At 40.1% G+C, this 21,516-nt stretch overlaps 1 protein-coding gene across 1 annotated transcript; it reads right to left on the bottom strand.

Moving 5' to 3' along the window:
• Positions 1-516: 516 nt before the first annotated feature.
• TM4SF1 (transmembrane 4 L six family member 1) lies at positions 517-21,334 on the bottom strand. The gene is made up of 5 exons (XM_089669521.1): positions 21,034-21,334; positions 9,233-9,322; positions 8,999-9,141; positions 6,965-7,151; positions 517-902 (listed from the first exon to the last, which is right to left on the bottom strand). The coding sequence occupies exons 1-5, from the start codon at positions 21,208-21,210 to the stop codon at positions 888-890; spliced, it is 612 nt and encodes a 203-aa protein (XP_089525647.1). The 5' UTR covers positions 21,211-21,334; the 3' UTR covers positions 517-887.
• Between the last annotated feature and the right edge of the window lie 182 nt (positions 21,335-21,516).

Below are 21,516 nucleotides of genomic sequence, written 5' to 3'. Positions count from 1 at the left end.
AGTTGCAGTAGAGGCCTGGCAGAGCATCACCAGGGATGAAACTCAGCGTCTGGTGATGTCTATGCGTTCCAGGCTTCAGGCTGTAATTGACTGCAAAGGATTTGCAAACAAATATTAAAAAGTGAAAGTTTGATTTATGATTATTATTCTGTCCCATTACTTTTGGTCCCTTAACAAGTGGGAGGCACATATGCAAACTGTTGTAATTCCTACACCGTTCACCTGATTTGGATGTAAATACCCTCAAATTAAATCTGACAGACTGCAGTTAAAGCACATCTTGTTTGTTTCATTTCAAATCCATTGTGGTGGTGTATAGAGCCAAAAATGTTAGAATTGTGTCGATGTCCCAATTTTTTTGGACCTGACTGTAGCTGGACGGATAATTGGGAGATGAAAGTCAGAGAAAAAGAAGAGCGGGAAATACGAGGGAGAGAAAAAGAGAGAGGAGGAGAGAGGAGAAAAAAAGCAGTGTGCTAGAATGTAGCAGTTACTTAGAAAAATTAATACTCGGGAGAAAGGATATACATTTTTAATAACTCAAGGTATAAAATCACAATAGCTCTTGCCATTCTATCTTATATATGCTGGGTTATCGATACTGCAATAATTTATAAATACTTTAAACACTGTATTCATCAGCTTTCGAAAGTGAAAAAGTGGAGTTTTACTTATTCAATAAAATTTGTAACTTCAAGATCAAGTCAACATCAGCATCTGCTTCATTATCAGACAGTTTGCCATTTTAATATAAAAGTTTACATTTTACATGTCCAAGGAACACACTTATTAAATACTGAAATACTGTACAATAACATTTACAAGTTAAACATATAAAGTAAAATGTCACATCTTCCATTTATATCCACATCACCTGGAAGTTACCTTCAGCACTGATATGTCTGCAAAAAAGAAAAAATGTATAGTAAATTAAAATTCAAGAAAATATGTGATTTCTAGTATGTGTAACATTGATTCTGAAGTATAAGCAAGTTCACTTTTCCCATGCTTTCTGCTGAGCCTGATATCGATTTGAACAGCATGAGTGATGCATTGGGATTGAAAGGAAAATAGACTGTTCACTTTGCAAGAGGATTTTCCCCCTAGGTCACTGGATGTGGTGAACAATTACTTTACAAAGACTACTCAGTCATGTGCAAGAAATACAGCAGGTAAAATAAGTATTGAGCACGTCACCATTTTTCTTGGTAAATATATTTCTAAAGGTACTATTACCATGAACATTTCACCACATGTCGATAACAACCCATGCAACCCATATATACAAAGAAACCAAAACAAATACGTTTAGAAATTAAGTTATGCAAAATAAAATGGAATGACATGGGAAAAAGTATTGAGCACATGAAGAAAGGGAGGTGCAAAAATGCATGAAAAGCCAAGATACCAGCTGAAATATATCAGTAATTATAAAGCAATCCTGCTCCCTGTCAGTGCAAATTAATACCAGCTGGTTCAGTCTCAACTGATGGCCTATAAAAAGGTGTCTCATTACCATGATTTCACACAAAAAACATCTCATGATAGGTAAAAGCAAAGAGCTCTCTCAAGACCTCGACAACCTTATTGTTGCAAAATATACTGATGGCATTGGTTACTTAGTTACATAGTTAGCCCAGCTGAAAAAAGACAAAAGTCCATCTAGTTCAACCATTAAAAAAAAATGTTATAATTCTATACCTACAGTTGATCCAGAGGAAGGCACAAAAACCCAGCAAAGCATGATCCAATTTGCTCTTACAGGGGAAAAAAAATTCCATCCTGATCCCTCAAGAGGCAATCGGATATTCCCTGGATCAACTTTACCTATAAATGTTAGTATCCAGTTATATTCAGTGTATCTAAGAAAGAATCCAGGCCTTTTTTAACCTCTTCACGCCGGCCGCACACAAATGTGCGGCCTCCCGGGGTCCGAGCCTAGACGCCGAGCGGCCGCACATTTGTGTTCAATTAAGAAAAACATATGTGCTGAGAGCGCGCGCCCTGCGCTCTCCCAGCACACGTCCGGTACTCACGGAAAGGTCCCGATCTCCTCTTTCGATCGGGACCTTTCCCGATCATGTGACCGCCATGACGGCGAATCACGGCTGTCACATGACCCTAAAACCCGCCTAACAAGATTAAAAGTACAGAGAAGGGCAACCAAACTGATACGAGGCATGGAGGAGCTCAGCTATGAGGAAAGATTAGAGGAACTAAATGTATTCTCTCTTGAGAAGAGGAGATTAAGGGGAATATGATCAACATGTATAAATACATCAGTGGTTCATATAATGAACTTGGTGTAGAGTTATTTACCTTGAAGTCATCACAGAGGACAAGGGGGCACTCTTTACGTCTGGAGGAAAAGAGATTTAATCTCAAAATATGGAAAGGTTTCCTCACAGCAAGAGCTGTGAAAATGTGGAATAGACTCCCTCAAGAGTTGGTTCTGGCCAGCTCAGTGGATTGCTATAACGCCCTTGGCGCCTCCTGGCCCTTTAAGGGTTTCAGAAGAGGATGAAGAAGAAGAAGAAGAGGATGAAGAAGAGGATGAAGAAGAAGAAGAGGAAGAATAAGAAGAAGAGGATGAAGAAGAGGAAGAAGAATAAGAAGAAGAGGATGAAGAAGAGGATGAAGAAGAAGAAGAGGAGGAAGAAGAAGAAGAGGAGGAGGAAGAAGAAGAAGAGGATGAAGAAGAGGAAGAAGAAGAAGAGGAGGAAGAAAAAGAATAGGAAGAAGAAGAGGATGAAGAAGAGGAAGAAGAGGATGATGATGAAGAAGAGGATGAAGAAGATGAAGAAGAGGATGAAGAAGAGGATGAAGAAGAGGAAGATGAAGAAGAGGATGATGAAGAAGAAGAGGATGAAGAAGAAGAAGAGGAAAAAGAAGAAGAAGAAGAAGAAGAGGAAGAAGAAGAAGAAGAAGAGGATGATGAAGAAGAAGAGGGATTCCAGTCCGGCAAAAAATCTCCCTGCAAAGAGCACCGCTATTTCTTTGACAGTTCCTTGACATTTATAGCGGTTGCAACAATGTATCTATTTGTTTTCGAATAAAAACATCTGTATCCTAAATGGATACAAATACATTGTTGCAACCGCTATAAATGTCAAGGAACTGTCAAAGGAATAGTGGAGCTCTCTGCAGGGACACTTTTTGCCGGCTGTAGATGGGATGAAAATCGGCCGATTTTTTTACCGTTGATGGTAACGTCGGCCGCTTGAACGACCGATTTTTTGCTTTTTTAAAAGAAAAATCGGCCGATTTTTGACCCATCTATGGCCTGCATAAGTCTTGGAGAGCAGCACTCAGCCTTGAAAAATTAGCTGTCTTAAAATTGAGTGGCTTTATTTTTCCCATATGTGCTTGTTGTTTACAGCTAACAATAAATTAAATCATGTTATGCTCACTGCTACCCAGATGTTCTTTTATATGGACATTCGTAATAAACTCTGCGTGGTTTGAGATTACCAGGTCCAGAAGAGCATCATTCCTAATTGGGGCCTCTATGAACTTTACCATAAAATTTTCCTGTAGTAGGTTTATAGATTTTTGCCCTTTACCTGCTCCTGCAGCGCTATTACTCCAGTCAATTTCCAGGTAGTTCAAATCCCCCATTATTATCACTGTCCCAGACCTTGCAGTCCTTTCAGTCTATGCAAAGATCTGAGTCTGTACCTCCTCCTTAACACTGGGTAGCCTATAACAAACTCCAATGATTACCTTGGTAGTACACACCCCCATATGTAGTTCCACCCATAATGCTTCAGCCTCATCACACTCTCCATCAATTAGGTCCTCTTTCACACTTGCTCTGAGATCACTTCTCACATAGTGACAGACACTACCACTTTTCCTTTTTACCCTGTCTCTCCAAAAGAGAACATACCCAGGAATATTAATAGCCCAGTCATGTGAAGAATGAAGCCAAGATTCAGCAATACCAGTTAAATTATAGTTCTCTTCATGCACCAAAGCTTTCAACCCACCTATTTTGCTTGGCAGTTTTCTGACATTGGTGAACAAACACTTTAATGCATTGACACCTTGTGCACACGTATTTTGCATATTTTATATTTTCATACAAATGGTACCAATTCCAATGGTTGTTTGTAACATGGGAACCTTCTTACAACCTGCCATAGCCCTCCCCCCTTCTTTCCCCATTCCACCCACAATAAGGACTGACCCCTATCTGATCTGTCTGCCCTAATATAATCTAATTCTCCCTCCCCCCTCGACCCTAGTTTAAATACTCCTATAGCCTTCCCATAAACCTCTCCCCCAGCATAGCAGACCCCCTTCCATTTAGGTGCAAACCATCTCTAGCATATAGGTTGCATCCCAATGAAAATTCAGCCCAGTGCTCTAGAAACCCAAATCCATGCATTTAGTTCTCTAATCTCCCCATGTCTCTCCTGAGTCTTTCCTGTGCAGGGCACAGGTAATTTTTCAGAGAATATTACAGAAGGATTTCTTCTAAATGTTCCAGTGAGCACTGTTGGGGCCATAATCTGGAAGTGGAAAGAACAATTTCAGCAAGACAATGATCCCAAACACAAAGCCAAGGAAACTTGGTTTTAAAGAAGGAAAATAAAGCTGCTAGAGTGGCCCAGCCAATCACCTCACTTGAATCCAATAGAAAATCTATGGAAAGAACTAAAGATCAGAGTTCATAGAAGAGGCCCACGGAACTTTCAAGATTTGTGTGGAAGAATGGGCCAAAATCACACCTGAGCAATGCATGTGACTAGTTTCTCCATACAGGAGGCATCTTGAAGCTCTCATTACCAACAAAGGATTTTGTACGAAGTGTTAAATAAATTTCAGTTAGCATTTTCCATACTTTTTTCCTGTGTTATTCCATTTTATTACACGTAACCATAATTTCTGAACTTATTTGTTTTGGTTTCTTTGTATGTATCGGTTGCATGGGTTGTTACCGACCTGTGGTGACAATTTCATGTTAATAGCACCTTTAGTAATATATTTACTAAGAAAAATAGTGACGTGTTCAATACTTATTTTACCCGCTGTAAATAACTGCATTTTTGCTTGCGCATGTTTGGATGCTGGAAGTCAGCAGAGCTTTACCACATTCACTAAGCTAAAGGAACATTCCCTTGCAAAATTAGATTTCCCTTGTGCAGTGATCAGTCTATTTGCTTTTAATAAATCAAATCATAGGCTCTTGAACTATCCATTTTGTCCAATGATAGATAATAGAAAGAATATGCAAATCACAATGGTTGAGTGGGTGCTGCAGCAAAAAGAACGTTGGTGCTGTCTACCAACATGCAGAAATATATTTGTGGCTTGATAAGAGGGCTTTATGTAGCCCCAACACATTACACTGTATTTTACTGGGAACATATATGCAAGTCTTGTGGTCACCTAAGAAGGTGTGATGGTAATACATATTTCAAAAATGGCAAATCATGACATTTTGCTCTATGTGGAAACTGCAGCTTTGGTACATGGAATATTTTTTAAATGTATATTGTATATTCCATTGGTAACTGTAAATAATTAACCCCATAGAAAGAAAAGGAAATTCGCTTTTTGCAAAAAAAAAAGTCTAAAATAATGTATTTAAGAAAAAAAGGCAGGTTACCAAATTTTAGATTATGCACCTACCTTAGCTAATCTTTGCATTTTCTCATTTAACTTTCAAATTCAAAAATTTCAGGGGCCACTAGAGGCTTGGGCATTTGATAGTTCAATGCCAGAGTGGTGCTTCTTCTTCTTCCTATCAATATTCACAACCCCACTACCCAACTTTTTATGAAATATGTTGATGAAATGGCCCACTGTGCCAGATAATGAGACTTCACGATGATAAACATATTGTTCATGCAAAGAATCTGAAAATTGCTACACTCTTGTTACAACATGCTATGTAATGTCATGTCTTGGGCCCCTTCCAGACAGGGTGGACCCACCAACGTATCAATTTGTTTACCGGGGGATCTCTCCGCTGATCCCAGCTGAGCAAGCGAATGACAGGTCTGTGTCTGGTCTGCTGTTGCAGAGCAGACACAAACACAGCCTGCTTTTTTCTATGAGGCAGTCAGATGGAAACGGACTATCTGTCCGTTTCCATCCAACTGTCATTCAATCCAATCCACCAGATGGTTGGGGAATGGATCCTCATCTGTTTTTGGCGTACAGGATCGGATGCCGGCAGGTGTCAGCGGAAACTTGTCCACTGACACCTGCCGGTCCATTTGAGTCCACCTGAAAAACTGACAGGTGGACCCGATCGGACCGTCAGTGTGTAAGGAGTCTTAAGTTCCAGTTATGTCAAAACTATCTCTGACTGCTAATTTATCATTATCTGTAGGTGCGGCACAGGGGCAGACTGACAACTGATGGGGCCCCCGGGCAATAGGGGATCATGGGGCCCCTGTGTCCTTGCTCAAACGCAAAAAAGCCTATGAAAAAGGTACCAGGGGCATCTCATGGGCCCCCTACTGACCCCGGACCCTCAGGCAGTGCCCAAGTTTCCAAATGGTCAGTCCGCCCCTGGTGCGGCATAATCTCAGCTTGAAGATAAATTGAGGTGCATGGTTCTACCCCATCAAACATTAGATGATCTGAAAGGAAGCACAGGATATTGCACATAACACAAGGGGGTTGATTTACTAAAACTGAAGAGTGCAAAATCTGGTGCAGCTCAGTATAGAAACCAATCAGCTTCTAGGTTTTTTTGTCAAAGATGAATTGAACAAGTTGAAGTTAGAAGTTTCTTGGCTACCATGCACAGCTGCACCAGATTTTGCACTCTCTGGTTTTAGTGAATCAACCCCAAGGTCTTTACACTTTACCAGTTTTGTTAGTATACACAGCTTGGTGGATATGACAGGTTCACTTTGACTGCTCCAGTAATAGTAAACCTACTTGTTTTAGATTTGAAATATTATACTGCACCAGAAGATATAAGTGTAAAGTGTATTTTTATTACCTGGGACTTCTGTTGGCAACAGCAAGCACCACAAATTCCACCAATTAAACCATTGATGACTTGAATTAGGCATAAAATGATCTGGATTCCAGACAGGCCTAGCAGGATGGAGAATAGAGTGACATTCCACACTACAACATTATTTGGCTCAGTGCATTGGGACCATGTGGAGTGATCGGTCAGATACCTGCAATACAAAAATTTTAGTTAGATAAGAAATGTTCTTGATTATACAAGTATATGTGAACCCAAACAATGAAGTTTCCCTTTTGGTTTGATAAACCCCAACTAATGGAATTATAAAAAGAACCCTTGCAATGGGGCATCTCTGTACTACAAGAGTTAAATGGTTACCAAGTTTAGGGAACAAGGAATAAAGTGCACTTATTTTACACCTCACTCCGGCAAGCTCTGGCACTCTCCTCCACTCCAGCTTGTGGGCAGACCCTTGCTGTCCTTGCATAGAATACAGGGATATGCATTGTACCTGATGACAACATTGTGTGACCATGGTTCAGAAAGCCTTATAGAAGGGGCTACAGGGGACTGTTTGCACAGATGGGGGATCCTGCTAGATCAAGGGATAAGTAAAGTATTACACCTTCTTCCTCATCTGTAGAGTTAACAAGTAATTAACCATTGCAGTGGAGCTTTTTGTAATTTCCAGTGTTGGGCTTTAACTATACTATCAGGAGCATTTTGCTCTGATTGATCATGTCAGAAATTAAGAGCTGTCTTGTGATCTCAAGGAGCCTTCATAGTTGTTATTCTGGAATACAGAATGCTTAGCCTTTTTTTAAAGATGTGAGAGTGGGAATAGCTGAGTAGTTTAGCAAAAGACACTGGTCAGGGCTGACAACACGCAGTTCACAAAAGTACTGGGGTAAATTTACTAAAACCGAAGAATGCAACATTTTGTGCAACTCTGCATAGAAACCTATCATCTTCCAGGCTTTTTTTTTTGTCAAAGCGCAATTGAACAAACTGAAGTTAGAAGCTGATTGCCCACCATGCACATCTGCACCAGATTTTGCACTCTCCAGTGTTAGTAAATCAACCCTACTGTGTTGTCAACCCACAACAGGATTTGGGAGTTGAGTGCATGTTCAGATCAACAGCTATTTTTTTGTACTTACATATGTATAACAGATATGCACAGCATACTGTATTTTTTTTTCATTTTGCCTTGACATAACTTACACTTAAGTTGCACATATAGAGGCTGATTATTTGCTAAGAAAGGGTGTTTTCAACATCTTTGCCAATAACAGGCTTGAGTACAAGCCGCCCCTCAAGGTCAAGGTTAGTAGATATCCACACAGATATAAAATGATTAGATAGCAGTACATGGGCCATATCGGAGTTTATGTTTGCATTTCCCATACAACCACTTCTACTTGTTCCTTACATAATACAAACATTTGGAATTGGTAGGTAACTGAAAATAGGAACCTTTATCTACATCAGGTCACCTGAAGCTAAGAATTTTTGGAGGTTGGATAAAAAAAGAAACAGATAGGGAGTGCCAAGTACTGTTTACTCCACTAAACCAACATTTGTCAAATATCTTCAGGTGTGGGCTTGCTAATCACTGGAGGTTAAATCAATACAATAACTCAGCAGGAGTGATTCCCCCATCTACATCAAGTGTGTGGATGGGAGAATTGGGTAATTTTTTGTTTTGGTCAATCCGCTAGTTGAACAAAAAAAATGATTAATGTATGCCCCCCCCCTTACATTCTTTTTAACACACTGCAAACCTGTTTTGTTTCTACTTTGTTAATAAGTTGATACATGTTTCAGCTATTTAACAATGTATGCATTATGGATAATGATGACTGAGTTAGGGGAAGGGGTTGTCAAAAGTGGAGCAGCCAGAATCAGTCAGCTTCTGTCTTCGGCTTGTCCAGTTAAGATTTAAAAATTAATAGATAGAAGATGATTGGGTACCATGCACAACTGCTATAGATTCTGGTCACTCCAGCTTTGATAAATTTCCAACATTGTATTTTATCCCTAAAAATGGATACATACATTCCATTAGAATTTTCAAAGGGATAGGTCCACCCTGAACTTGTCTGACAATATGGTCCTCTTGCTAAGGCCAGTGCAGAAATGATGAGGCAGTACCCAGCACCAGCAATTCCGATTAATGCAGCTACAATGGATCCCAGCATCTGAAAGATAGAGTAATAATAATTATGGCTTGTGTTCAGTGCTGAGTGACCATCAACAAATCTCTCAGAAGATAACCCTAAAGAGACTTACTGCGCAGGTTTTACCACAGGTCCTATGGCCACAACATCCACAGCAATCTTCTTCTTCCAGACCAATGAACACGAAAGCTGGAAGCAGCATCTAAAAAACAAATTCAATTTATAGCATATGATCAAATATACAGTTGTGTCCAAAATTATTCAACCCCCACTGAAATTGAGTGTTTTGGCCAGTTTGACATTGCTTTTGATCATTCAGTCATCTTGCTTACATTTACATTAAAGAGGCACTTGTAGGTCAGACAAATATAACATAACAGTTATAATGAAATAACCACAAATGTCTTTTCTGTGCTCACAGCATTATCAGTTTTATTCAACCCCCAAGTGACATTCAATCTTAGTACTTAGTACAGCATCCTTTTACAGTTATAACAGCTTTTAAACGTGAAGCATAGCTTGACACAAGTGTCTTGCAGCGATCTACGGGTATCTTCGCCCATTCTTCATGGGCAAAGGCCTCCAGTTCAGTCACATTCTTAGGCTTGCGCACTGCAACTGCTTTCTTTAAGTCCCACCAGAGGTTCTCAATCGGATTTAAGTCTGGTGACTGCGATGGCCACTCCAAAATGTTCCAGCCTTTCCTCTGCAACCATGCTCTAGTGGACTTGGAGGTATGCTTGGGATCATTGTCCTGTTGAAAGGTCCAACGTCTCCCAAGCCTCAGGTGTGTGACGGACTGCATCACGTTTCCATCCAATATCTCCTGGTACTGAAGAGAATTCATGGTACCTTGCACACGCTGAAGCTTCCCTGTACCTGCAGAAGCAAAACAGCCCCAAAGCATGATTGACCCTCCACCATGCTTCACAGTAGGCAAGGTGTTCTTTTCATCATAGGCCTTGTTCTTCCTCCTCCAAACATAGCGTTGATCCATGGGCCCAAACAGTTCTAATTTTGTTTCATCAGTCCACAGAACACTATCCCACAACTTTTGTGGTTTGTCCACATGGCTTTTGGCATACTGCAGTCGACTCTTCTTATTCTTTGGAGACAGCAAGGGGGTACGCCTGGGAGTTCTGGCACGGAGGCCTTCATTACGCAGTGTGCGTCTTATTGTCTGGGCTGAAACTTCTGTACCCACATCTGACAAATCTTTTCTCAGTTCCTCAGCAGTCACACGGGGACTTCTCTCCACTCTACGCTTCAGGTAGCGCACAGCAGTCGAAGTCAGCATCTTCTTTCTGCCACGACCAGGTAGCGTTTCAACAGTGCCCTTTGCCTTGAATTTGCGAATGATGCTTCCTAAGGTGTCTCTTGGTATGTTTAACATCTTTGCAATCTTCTTATAGCCATTGCCCTTCCTGTGAAGAGAAATCACCTCTTCTCTTGTCTTCCTGGACCATTCTCTTGCCTTCACCATGTTTGTAACCACACCAGTAAATGTCTAGAAGGAGCTGAGTATCACAGTCATTTTAAAGCTGCCTAATTGGTGCTTATTATGCTTGATTGCTGCTCGGTGACATCCACAGGTGTTTTCAATACCTGATGGAAAGCACCTGTATGAACCTCTGTTCTTCAGAGTGGTAGTCTTTAAGGGGTTGAATAATTGTGGCAATGAAGAAACCACATAAGAACCATTTACTACTGTATTACATAAACAATTGATGTCATTTTAGTTGCATTTGGGTAGTTACAACGTCCTTGTAGGATTTGATTCTGAATACAATTCCAAATGTACACTATAGTCCCTAAACCCCTTTACAGCATTGGGGGTTGAATAATTTTGGACACAACTGTATTACACATTTTATGTAATGATTGGAAGCTAATAAAACGATGTCAGGATATAAAATGTAATACAAAGTAGAACAGTGGAAGGACATTGCATGACCATGGCCTGATTTCTAGGCTTGGCATACATCATGGGGTGAGGATATCTAGCCATTCTAGGGGGGCATGTAGGCAGGTGCCTATTTTTGGGGTGCACATTACCTCATGTTGTTACTTTGCACTGTTTTACTTATAAAGTATGTTCTAGTGAGTTCTAGTCTATTATGCAGCCTGGAAGTTAAGAAGGAGTCAAGGCTGCCAATTCTTGGGTATTGATGGCTCTGCCCCCTTGTGGTGGGATATAAATAGAAGGTGAAGCAACCTAGCTGCGTTCTTGAGCCTTGGAGGGGAAAGTACAAGGAGGACTGCAGCCATACTGTATGTAACTGGACTCTACATTTTGGGAGCTTCCCCATTTTGGATACCCAGTTGGGGTACCAAAGACAGCTCATGGACTTTACTGAAAGGACTTTGCATTATTCATGAGGTATGGACTGGGCAGCCTGAAGATAGGAAGAGCTAGATCTCTGTATGAAAGAACTGTGAAGGACCGTTTTGTACTAATTTTTATCTGCAAGAATTTTTCAGTAAATGTTCAAAACATTCCTAAAGTGCCTGGTCTGAACTTCTTTAAAAAAAGGGTGCATGCATGGTGTATAAAAGAACAGGGCTTCTGAGGGGGATAAAGAGGAAGTGATGAAGAGACATTACAGATGTTTAACCTGTCGTGGAGTTGGAGGAGGAGAGGCCATATTAGTGTTGCCTTTGGATAACCAGAATCAAGTCGAGTGCTAAAGTAGCCAGCCAGCCTGAAATGTGGTGATTTGGCATAAATGATGGAAGGCCCCAGTGGTGAGGGGGTTTGTGTGCGTAGCCACCTCCCTAGTGATTGGTGCCTCACACACCTTTGGATTTATATACCAGCATGGGGTATCCTATGTATCAAGTCTGTAGGTCACAGAAGAGAGAGAGAGAGAGAGAGAGAGGGGGGGTCCTTGTAAGTATAGAAGCGTGTGTACATATAGAGAGTTCGTTGACAAGTTTCAGCAAGAAGTCTCAGATTGTCACCGAGAGAGAGCTGACATAATGGCTATGCCAGTGGAGTGAAATACAGGCTCTATAGTATCCCCTCGGAAGTGCTGCATCAAGTGGGAGAAGTCAGAGTACAGTTAAAAGACGTGTGAAGCAATGGGAAGTGCATTGTACACAAAGATATGAGTAGTCAGTAGTACTTTGCATATGTGTCCATGTCAGCACAACAACCAAGCAATGTTTCTGGGACTTGAAAGCCAAGTTGGCTAATGCTTTTTGGAGGTCATTATTCAGAATCAGGCACATCTATGGTTTATTACATGTTAAACAACTAGCTCAATATACAGCGAGGAAAATAATTATTCAATCCCCTTAAAATTTTGTAAGTTTGCCAACTTATAAAGAAATGAAGGAACTATGATTTTTATCATAGGTGTATTTTAAATGATAGAGACTGAATATCAACCAAAAATCCAGAAAAAACATATACTACAAATGCTATAAATTGAGTTGTAGTTCAGTGAGTAAAATAAATATTTGATCCCCTACCAACCAACAATAATTCTGGCTTCCATAAACTGTACTCATGTGGTATACAGATTAGTCCTGTCAATTTAAGAAGGTGCTCCTAATGTAAAAGACACCTGTCCACAGAATCACTTTCTTGGCCACCACCATGGGCAAGACCAAAGTGCTGTCAAAGGACATCAGGGACAACATTGTAGACCTACAGAAGGCTGGAATGGGCTGCAAGACCATCAGTAAGAAGCTTGGTGAGAAGGAGACAACTGTTGAAGCGATTATTCGCAAATGGAAAAAAATACAAAATAACCATTGACCTCCCTCAGGCTGGAGCTTCATGCAGACTGGTTATGTGCTCATGTGGTACACAGATTAATCCTGTCAATTTAAGAAGGTGCTCCTAACGTAAAAGACACCTGTTCACAGAATCACTTTCTTGGGCACTCCCGTGGATAAGACCAAAGAGTTGACAAAGGACATCAGGGACAACACTGTAGACCTGCACAAGGCTGGAATGCGCTACAAGACCATCAGCAAGAATCTTGGTGAGAAGGAGACAATTGTTGGAGCGATTATTCACAAATGGAAATACAAAATAACCATCGACCTCCTTCGGTCTGGAGCTCCATGCAAGATTTTGCCTCATGAGGTAAGGATGATCATGATGAAAGTGAAGGATCAGCCCAGAACTCCATGGGAGGAGTTTGTGAATGATCTCAAGGCAGTTAGGATCACAGTGACCAAACAACCCACTAGTAACACAATACGCCACCATGGATTGAAATCCTGCAGCTCCTGCAAGGTCCCCCTCCTCAATAAGGCACATGTACAGGCCCTTCTGAAGTTTGCCAATGTACATCTAAATGATTCAGAGAAGGATTGGGAGAAAGTGCTGTGGTCAGATGAGACCACTCATCGAGACTCGTCGTGTTTGGAGGAAGAAAAATTCTGACTATGACCCTAAGAACACCATCCCTACAGTCAAGCACAGAGGTGGAAATATTATGCTTCGGTGCTGTTACTCTGCTAAAGGTACAGACCGACTTTGCCTCATTGAGGGGCCAATGGATGTGGCCATGTATTGTAAAATCATGGATGAGAACCTTCTTCCCTCAACCAGAACACTAAAGATGGGCCTTGGGTGGGTCTTCCAGCATCACAATGCCCCAAAACATACCACCAAGGCAACAAAGGAGTGGCTCAAAAAGAAGCACATTAAGGTAATATAGTGGCATAGCCAGTCTCCTGACCTTAATCCTTAAGGATTTAGAAAAGATCTGTAAAGAAGAGTGAACCAAAATCCCTCCTGAGATGTGTGCAAACCTGATAACCAACTACATGAAATGTCTTACCTCTGTGCTTGCCAACAAGGGTATATCCACCAAGTACTAGGTCATATTTTACTCACTGAACTGGAACTCAATTTATAACATTTGTATCATGTATTATTTTCTGGATTTTTTGTAGATTTTCTCTCTCTAACATTTAAAATACACCTATGATAAAAATTATAGACCCTTCATTTCTTTGTAAGCGGTCAAAATTACCAAATCTGCAGGGGATCAAGTAATTATTTTCCCCACTGTACGTCAGCTGTCAAGCAGGCTTATTAATGTATATTGTATAAAAAGCAGAGAACAAGGAACTGTAAAAAAAACTATTTTCTTTTTATTTCGAATCAGGTATTTGCAAAAGCATTAAACAAGAAGATTGCAGGTTAGGTTAAAAAGCAAACCAACCTGCTATGACACTTAGCACATTAAAATTCTAATTCAGATGTCAAGAAACCTATTGCACTTACTGCTGCTTACACTATTACATACATTCTCAAATATTTTTTTTGGGGTTGATTTAGGAATTTATCTGTTCTTCAGTAGTTTTGATAAAAATGTGCAGTTTCCTTGTTTTATTTAATAAAATAAGGCTGCAGCCAACATAGGACAAATGTATACAAACCCATGAGTGAACCTTTGAAATCTATCTATGAATCAGAATAATAAAGGGCAAATCAGAATAATTCTCTTCTCTATATTCTTTGAAATAAACCTGTCATAGATAAAATTAAGGGGCTGCTATTGCTTACTCTTGAAAATGCTAGTTGCTGTTGCCCCCTGTCCCCTTTCCTTTTCGCACTAGCTTTTGAGCCCCTGACGCATCTCACTCACACTAATCTAAATGTCAGAGAGATAGAGGTAGCTGGCAATGCCCATAACGTTTTATTTTTTGTTACATTGCCCTTTTCTCAACCCTGAATTTACTTTCTCTTCTGCACTCTTTTGCCCAGATCTCTGGTCTGAACGTTAACTGGAATAAGTTGAGGGCCTAAATATTACATTACCGGTGGAAGAATGTTGCCTCTTACAACAGTCATTTCCTTTCCAATGGTCGTCCCATTCTTTGAAATACCTAGGTGTGCACCTGACCAACCACCCAGACTCTTTGTATAAAGCAAACTACCCTCCAGTGCTAGCTCATTTAATGCACTTAATGTCTAATGGTCTACCCTCCCAAAATCCTGGCTAAGGACAGTTAAGATAACCCTACTCCCAAAAATCCTATACCTTTTTTAGGATATTTCTTCTGTATTTTAAAGTGCAGAGTTACCCAATTTATTTGGGGAACCACTCAGCTGTGCCTCTCGAGGTCCTTACTTTAATGTTCTAAATAGACCAGGGGCCTGGGCATTCAGCACTTTTTAACTGTCAACTGGCTCCCCTCTTCAAATATCATGGTAATCAGGAGGTAACCCTGTGGGTTGGACTTGAAGCCATGGCTGCTGACCCTTACACTATAGACATCTACTTTGGCTTACCCCACCTGAGCTAGGCCACGCATGCTACCCTCCTTATGTATTTGGGACAGAGTAAAATGTAAGGTGAAACTTATTTCCCCACACTGACTCTTACTATTTTCGTTACACAATCTGGCCTTCTACCCTGCTGCCACTTCCCGATTTCATTTCACCATTGGACATGCCTATCGACTACACTGCCCTGTTTCTTGCAATGGTTTTAAATAATTTTTGACCCTGCAAGAGCAATATAGTCTCCCTGATTTGGAGATCTTTAGGTACCTACAAATTAAATACTTTTATGCGGCTATACTTTCATCTACCACAGACCTCAGCGTGATGTCCATATATGAACATTTTTGTGCATCTGATTGACACACTAAGGGTGTTATTTCTAAATTGTACACAGCATTGCTATCCTCCCCACAGTAACCCACGCCAGCCTATGTTGATAAATTAACTACAGATCTAGCCATAGATCTTTTCCCACATTTGGCAGACAACACATAAGGTTTCTCCAAATGTTGTTGCTTTGTAGACATCTTATAAAGTCTTCTCCAACTGGTATCTAGTGCCTCATAGCCAAATATGTCCTGGGATACCCATCTGTCTATCTTTGGGGTTGCTGGCAGCCAGGTACATATCTACATACATGATGATCCTGCCCCAATGTATATTCCTATTGGGAAGAGATTTTTTCATTCGTCTTTGTTGTTTGACAAGTCCATTCCACTCAATCCACAAACAGCACTGCTGAACTTTAATCCCTTGGAGATGACCAGGAACCAATTACTTCTCTTTTCCATCAGGACTGCTGCAAAGCAGACAATAGCCAAAGCCTGGAAGACACTGGTACTTAGTGTGGTCACTACAAAAAAATAGTGTCACCCAGGCAATGATGCGTGCCAGGATAGACACAATGCTCCTTGTCAAGGTGGGATGATACACCAAAATATGGATCTTGGGTCGATAAATTTTTTGTCCCCTAATTTTGAAGCCTCCCTTATGGAGCCTTAGCTGTCCTGTTAACATCATTGGTTAATCCAACACAACAAACACTTTACTCCTGCGCTAGGAAAGGACTCAGTAGACCCAATAGGAATGTTCTGGAATCTTCTGGAATATGCACTGCTCGCTGCCCTCAACAGACAGGGGTGGTCAGAATACACTGGATACACATGGAGAAACAGAAAAAGGGTGCACCGACCTAGTGCATTATCGTTTAAAATAATTTATTAGAGAAACAAAAATAGGTATCATACTCACAATGGACATAATAACACAGGCATGTCAAACTGAACAAGATGTATGATCCCAACTGGCTAACACGTTTCGAGGACACAACCTCTTCCTCAGAGCCCTCTGAGGAAGAGGTTGTGTCCTCGAAATGCGTTAGCCAGTTGGTCATCCAGGGTACCATCATATGGACTCAGATGTTGTTTGGATCATACATCTTGTTCAGTTTGACATGCCTGTGTTATTATGCCCATTGTGAGTATGATACCTACTTTTGTTTCTCTAATAAATTATTTTAAACGATAATGCACTAGGTCGGTGCGCCCTTTTTCTGTTTCTCCATTTGTAACCTTATCGGTTGACTGTGCTATTGGAACTGTGGCCGGTTCAATCCCAGAACCATCCCTTTCCTTTTACCCCCCTCTTCTTCCCCCACTACTTCTCTACCTTCTTCTTTTGTTTATCAGTGCATTTCTGGATGATTCACTAAGTTTTGCTTGGTCCTAGTTCTCCCTCGGACCATTACTGGGGTGGGCCATGCAATCATCTGCTCTCAATCTTTTTCTACCTCTATTCCAGCTGTCAGGTTGCTAAATTACATAATTTGATGGACTATATTTGTTCATAAGTCAATTGGCCTATTGTGTTCAGTTGTTGTTGTTTTGACATGTTAATGACACTTGATAATGTACATCCCCATGTGTCTTTATTTACAATAGCTGTTACGTCACATATGATGGCTTTTGTGTTATTTGATTTAGTAAAATATTTGAATTTGAAAATGCTAGTTGCTTGGCTTATGTCCTGACATAGGTATGTCACTTTTTGAATTACTGCCCCAAAATAAGTACAGTAACATAGTCTTCACATTTCTCTTATGACAAATTTATTTTAAGAGAAAAAAAAATCTATAAAATTTAAATCCATTTTCAACCAAGGATAAAAACATAGAGATCTGCTTGGATTTGTTTGAATGTATTCAGTGAGCTTTTCTCTTCAAAGGCAGTTCATAGACTTCAGAAAGCAGACAGATGTACAGACATGATCCAAATGCCCTCAAACCAGCAAACCTCATTAAAAAACGCAGAAAAACGTGGCTAAACACGAATGCAGAAATGCTAAAAAATGCAGAAAAACTTGCATTTTAATGTGACTTTATACAGCTAAGGCTACCGGCATTTTTAAAACGCCCTGTGTACATGAGGACAAAGGGTTGAAAAGCACTTCATAAATGTGCAAGGTCAACAATATGGTCAAATAGGACAGATCTATGGCTAGCTATCATTCTTGGGGACAGATCTCCCTCCAAATTTATTCCAAAGCTGGCCATACACATTCATATTTTTTTTTTTGTGCAGCCTGTGTTCAGCTGGTGTGTAATAGATCCATGCTAACGGCGCTAATAGACAAATCTCTTGATTTGACTATTGTATTTTGATAGCCAGCCCTGTTGGCTTTTGAAATAGCTGAACAGTTTATCAATCCAGGAATGCTGAAAGAGCTACACACTGAGCAAATTCAGCTGGTTCCTCAGGAACCAAAATTTTTACAGCATATGGCTAGCTTATAGTTGAACATAAACATAGTGTTACCACTCAAAAACCTCTTTTAGATGTGCCAACAACTATAAAAAGTAAGGGCCTATTCATAGTATTAATTTTACTCATATACGATCAGGTAGGCCATTGTACTACTACTACCTAAATGTAAATAACTATAAAGGGGATTGTACAGTTAGTAACATGATTGACTTATAATACTTTTTTTTTTTTGTTATATAGTTGTACTTTAAAGTTATGATTGCAGCTACTATTGCTTTTATTCTGATGATTCTCTAAAAATGATAAAAATATCCTAATTCCTAAAACAACCATTACCTGTCTGTAACAATCTTGTGAAAAAAATAACATTCACAATCTATCACAAGAATGATTTCTTAAATGGTTACCCATAGATTGTTTACCAGTTGGGAGTCCTGATTAAATATGAACTGTACTGAGCAGTGCCTCCGCCACTTTTTATTGAGTTTATGTGTTGATCAATCTACTGGAATATACTCATTTTTGGCCTATCTAAACAGTTGGAACCACTGGCAGAATGACAGTTTTTTTTTTTTTTCCTTGGTGTGGCCTAGAAATACAATGTTAAATTACAGTTTGGGGATGATTGTAAATTGTATGTTTCCTTTAATCACTACACCCTTCTTGAAACATACCGTACAAGTGACGTCTGAATAAAAAACACTTTATGCTTAAACTAGTATTTACAGTAGAGTCTCTAGTTTTATTAACCAGCACTAAAATAAGAGATCAGGACAACATCATAGTAACTTCATGACTCAGAACCAATAGGTGAAAAGATATTACTATGTTAGGTTGTTTTGGGGAATATAATCTTCCAAAGAGTCTACAAATTAAAGTTAAAATATTCAGGTCTATTTTACTCTGTAATACATTTGTTAATATGTACCCCACACCCATTCACAAGAGGGAGAGTGGGACCTGGGGCCCCGCTTGTTAAAGGGGACTTCCAGATTCCGATAAGTCACCCCCTGCAGACCCCCACAATCACAGCCCAGGGTTGTGGAAAGAGGCTCTTGTCCCCATCGGCATGGGGAGACCGACCCAATGCCAAGGGCACATGACCGGGTAAGCCACAGGGATGGGGGGGGGCTTTCGTTTTCCCCTCCTTTCCTGGCCTGCCAGGCCTGTGCTCAGATCAAGGGTCTGATAAGAATTTAGGGGGGACCCCATGCTTTTTTCTCCCTTTGTTGGTATTGGGGTTCCCTTTAAAAGTCCCACCAGGCCTAAGGGGCCTGGTATGGCTTTTAGGGGGAATCCTATGTACTTTTCCCCCCCATTTGTGGGAGGTGAGGTTCCCCTTAAAAGTCCTGCATGGCCTAAAGGGCCTGGTATGGCTTTTAGGGGGAACCCCACGCACGTAAAAAAAAAAAATGACTGTGGGGTCCTTCCTAACCTCCCTACCAAATCTAAAGGGTCTGGTAAGGATTGGGGGGGGACCCACACTATTTTTTTTTTAAATGTCAGTCCTGCTGCAGCAGGTTCTATACATTGTACAGATGTGCAACTTTGCAGGTAGTTTAAGGGGACCCCCCCCCCAGGCATGATATTTAAAGGAATTTTTTGTATTTTTTTTTACTTTAGGCACTGAAAAATGACTGCACCCTAAAAAATGGTAGTTTTTTTTAAAAAATTTTCACCGATTCATGTCCCACAGGGCAGTACCTGAGTCTCCATACCCCTTTTATGGCCAATAACTTGCATATAAGCCTTCAAAATGGGCATTTTTGAATTTACAAGTTCGAGTCCCATAGATTTGCATTGAGTTCGAAGTTCACAGTCGAACTTTCGTTATATTTTCGACCGAAACCAAAAAGGGGGGTGTTCAGCCCATCACTAATCCTTATTTGTTACAAATATGTTGTAAGTAAGTAATTGTGTAAGTAAACTGTTTTATTGCTTATCTGCAGCTAATTAATTTCCTAAAAGAGTAGAGGCATTAACTTTGCAAACAGTATTTTGCTTAACAGTTAACACAACTGGATCATTAAAGTGAACACAACTTCACCTCATTCACTAAGTTAATTGAACATTCGCTTTTTAAAGTTAGCATGTTCTATTCCTTTAGTAAACCAACCCATTGGGGTAGATTTATTGATGGAGTATGTTCTTTTTACAAAGTGATTTTTCCTTTAGCTATAGCAGGCTATAGACGAATTGAAATTTGGGCGGTTCAGCAGGAACAACCCAATTTTCAATCCATCTATGGCCAGGCTGGTTGTACTGTAGTCAACCCATCGACTGACTTCAGTAAACCAGCCCATCGTTTTTTTTTTCCCAATCACTGCTGGCGGCTATAGCCTCTAGCAGTGATTATTTTATTCTGATGGCGGGGAAGATTCCCCATGCTCACTGCTGGCAGAACACAATAGAGCTGCTGGAGGTATTCAGTGAGTGTTAGGTGAATCAAGCAATTTTCTTTCCTTCAACCTATGGTTGTAGGAATGAAAATTGCATAAAGTATTATCTGCCTTAAAATATTATTCAAAGCAAATTGAAAATTTACTTTGCAAAGAATACCCAATCATGTGTTATTTCCAAAGAATACCCAATCACATGTTACTTCCAAAGAATACTCAATCATGCAAAAGGAAATACATGAATTGTTGCTTCTACATAATTGGATTGAAATCAACACAGCTTCACCCTATTCACTAAGCAAACTAAATACGTTTTTTGAAAAGATTTTAAAACTCAGCAAATTATTAGTAGTTTGTCTAAATCATTATAGAATGAAGAAAATGTTATGCACACACTGTAAGTAACAGAATAAAACGTGCATTATGGAAATGATAATGTTAGCTAGAATTCGCTATTAGTGTAACTGGAAAATGTAAAGCAGAAGGATGTAATACTTACAACAAGTCCAGCTCCTCCAATTCCATGGAAAAACCATACATATGTGGTCAAACGGTTTTCTCTGGCCCATTGTGTTTCTCCATTAGGAAAAAACAATAAAATGTTTGCTATAATGCAAAGGATTGCCAAAGCTATCAGAAAAAAGCCGATACATCTTGCACACTTGGTAAAACACATCTTTGCAGGTGAGATCAGCCTTTATCCTAGCAAGTTCTGCCAGTCAGAGTAGAGTGAATCTTTTGTGCTACCTCTTAAATACCCAGGAGTGGTGTTAGTCACCAGGGTGAGACATAATAATACCAGCAGTGATTGTTTCGTATAGAAGCCGAGAGGGACTTTTTTTCTTTTCGTGAACTGTTCGCCTGCATGTATAAGCAAAGGGTGGGGATAATTAAATTCCTATTAGTATTATTTCTTAGCTCAACTGAATGACGTCACATTTTCCTCAGCTAGATTTCAATGAGATTCATTCTCATGTGATAT

The sequence above is a fragment of the Staurois parvus genome, unplaced genomic scaffold (assembly GCF_062004578.1).
Source record: "Staurois parvus isolate SC_StPar_1 unplaced genomic scaffold, SC_StPar_1.0 ptg000078l, whole genome shotgun sequence".
Taxonomy (NCBI): Eukaryota; Metazoa; Chordata; class Amphibia; order Anura; family Ranidae; genus Staurois; species Staurois parvus.
This window is presented reverse-complemented; position numbering and strand designations above follow the sequence as displayed.

What these genes read in the sequence shown, in the direction of transcription:
- TM4SF1 (XM_089669521.1), bottom strand. Translation starts at nt 21,210, where the DNA reads ATGTGTTTTACCAAGTGTGCAAGATGTATCGGCTTTTTTCTGATAGCT. An exon ending in CCTGTGGTAAAACCTGCGCA is followed by an intron (nt 9,142 to 9,232) that starts GTAAGTCTCTTT and finishes TCTATCTTTCAG; the next exon opens with ATGCTGGGATCCATTGTAGC. An exon ending in TTTGAAAATTCTAATGGAAT is followed by an intron (nt 7,152 to 8,998) that starts GTATGTATCCAT and finishes TTTGTATTGCAG; the next exon opens with GTATCTGACCGATCACTCCA.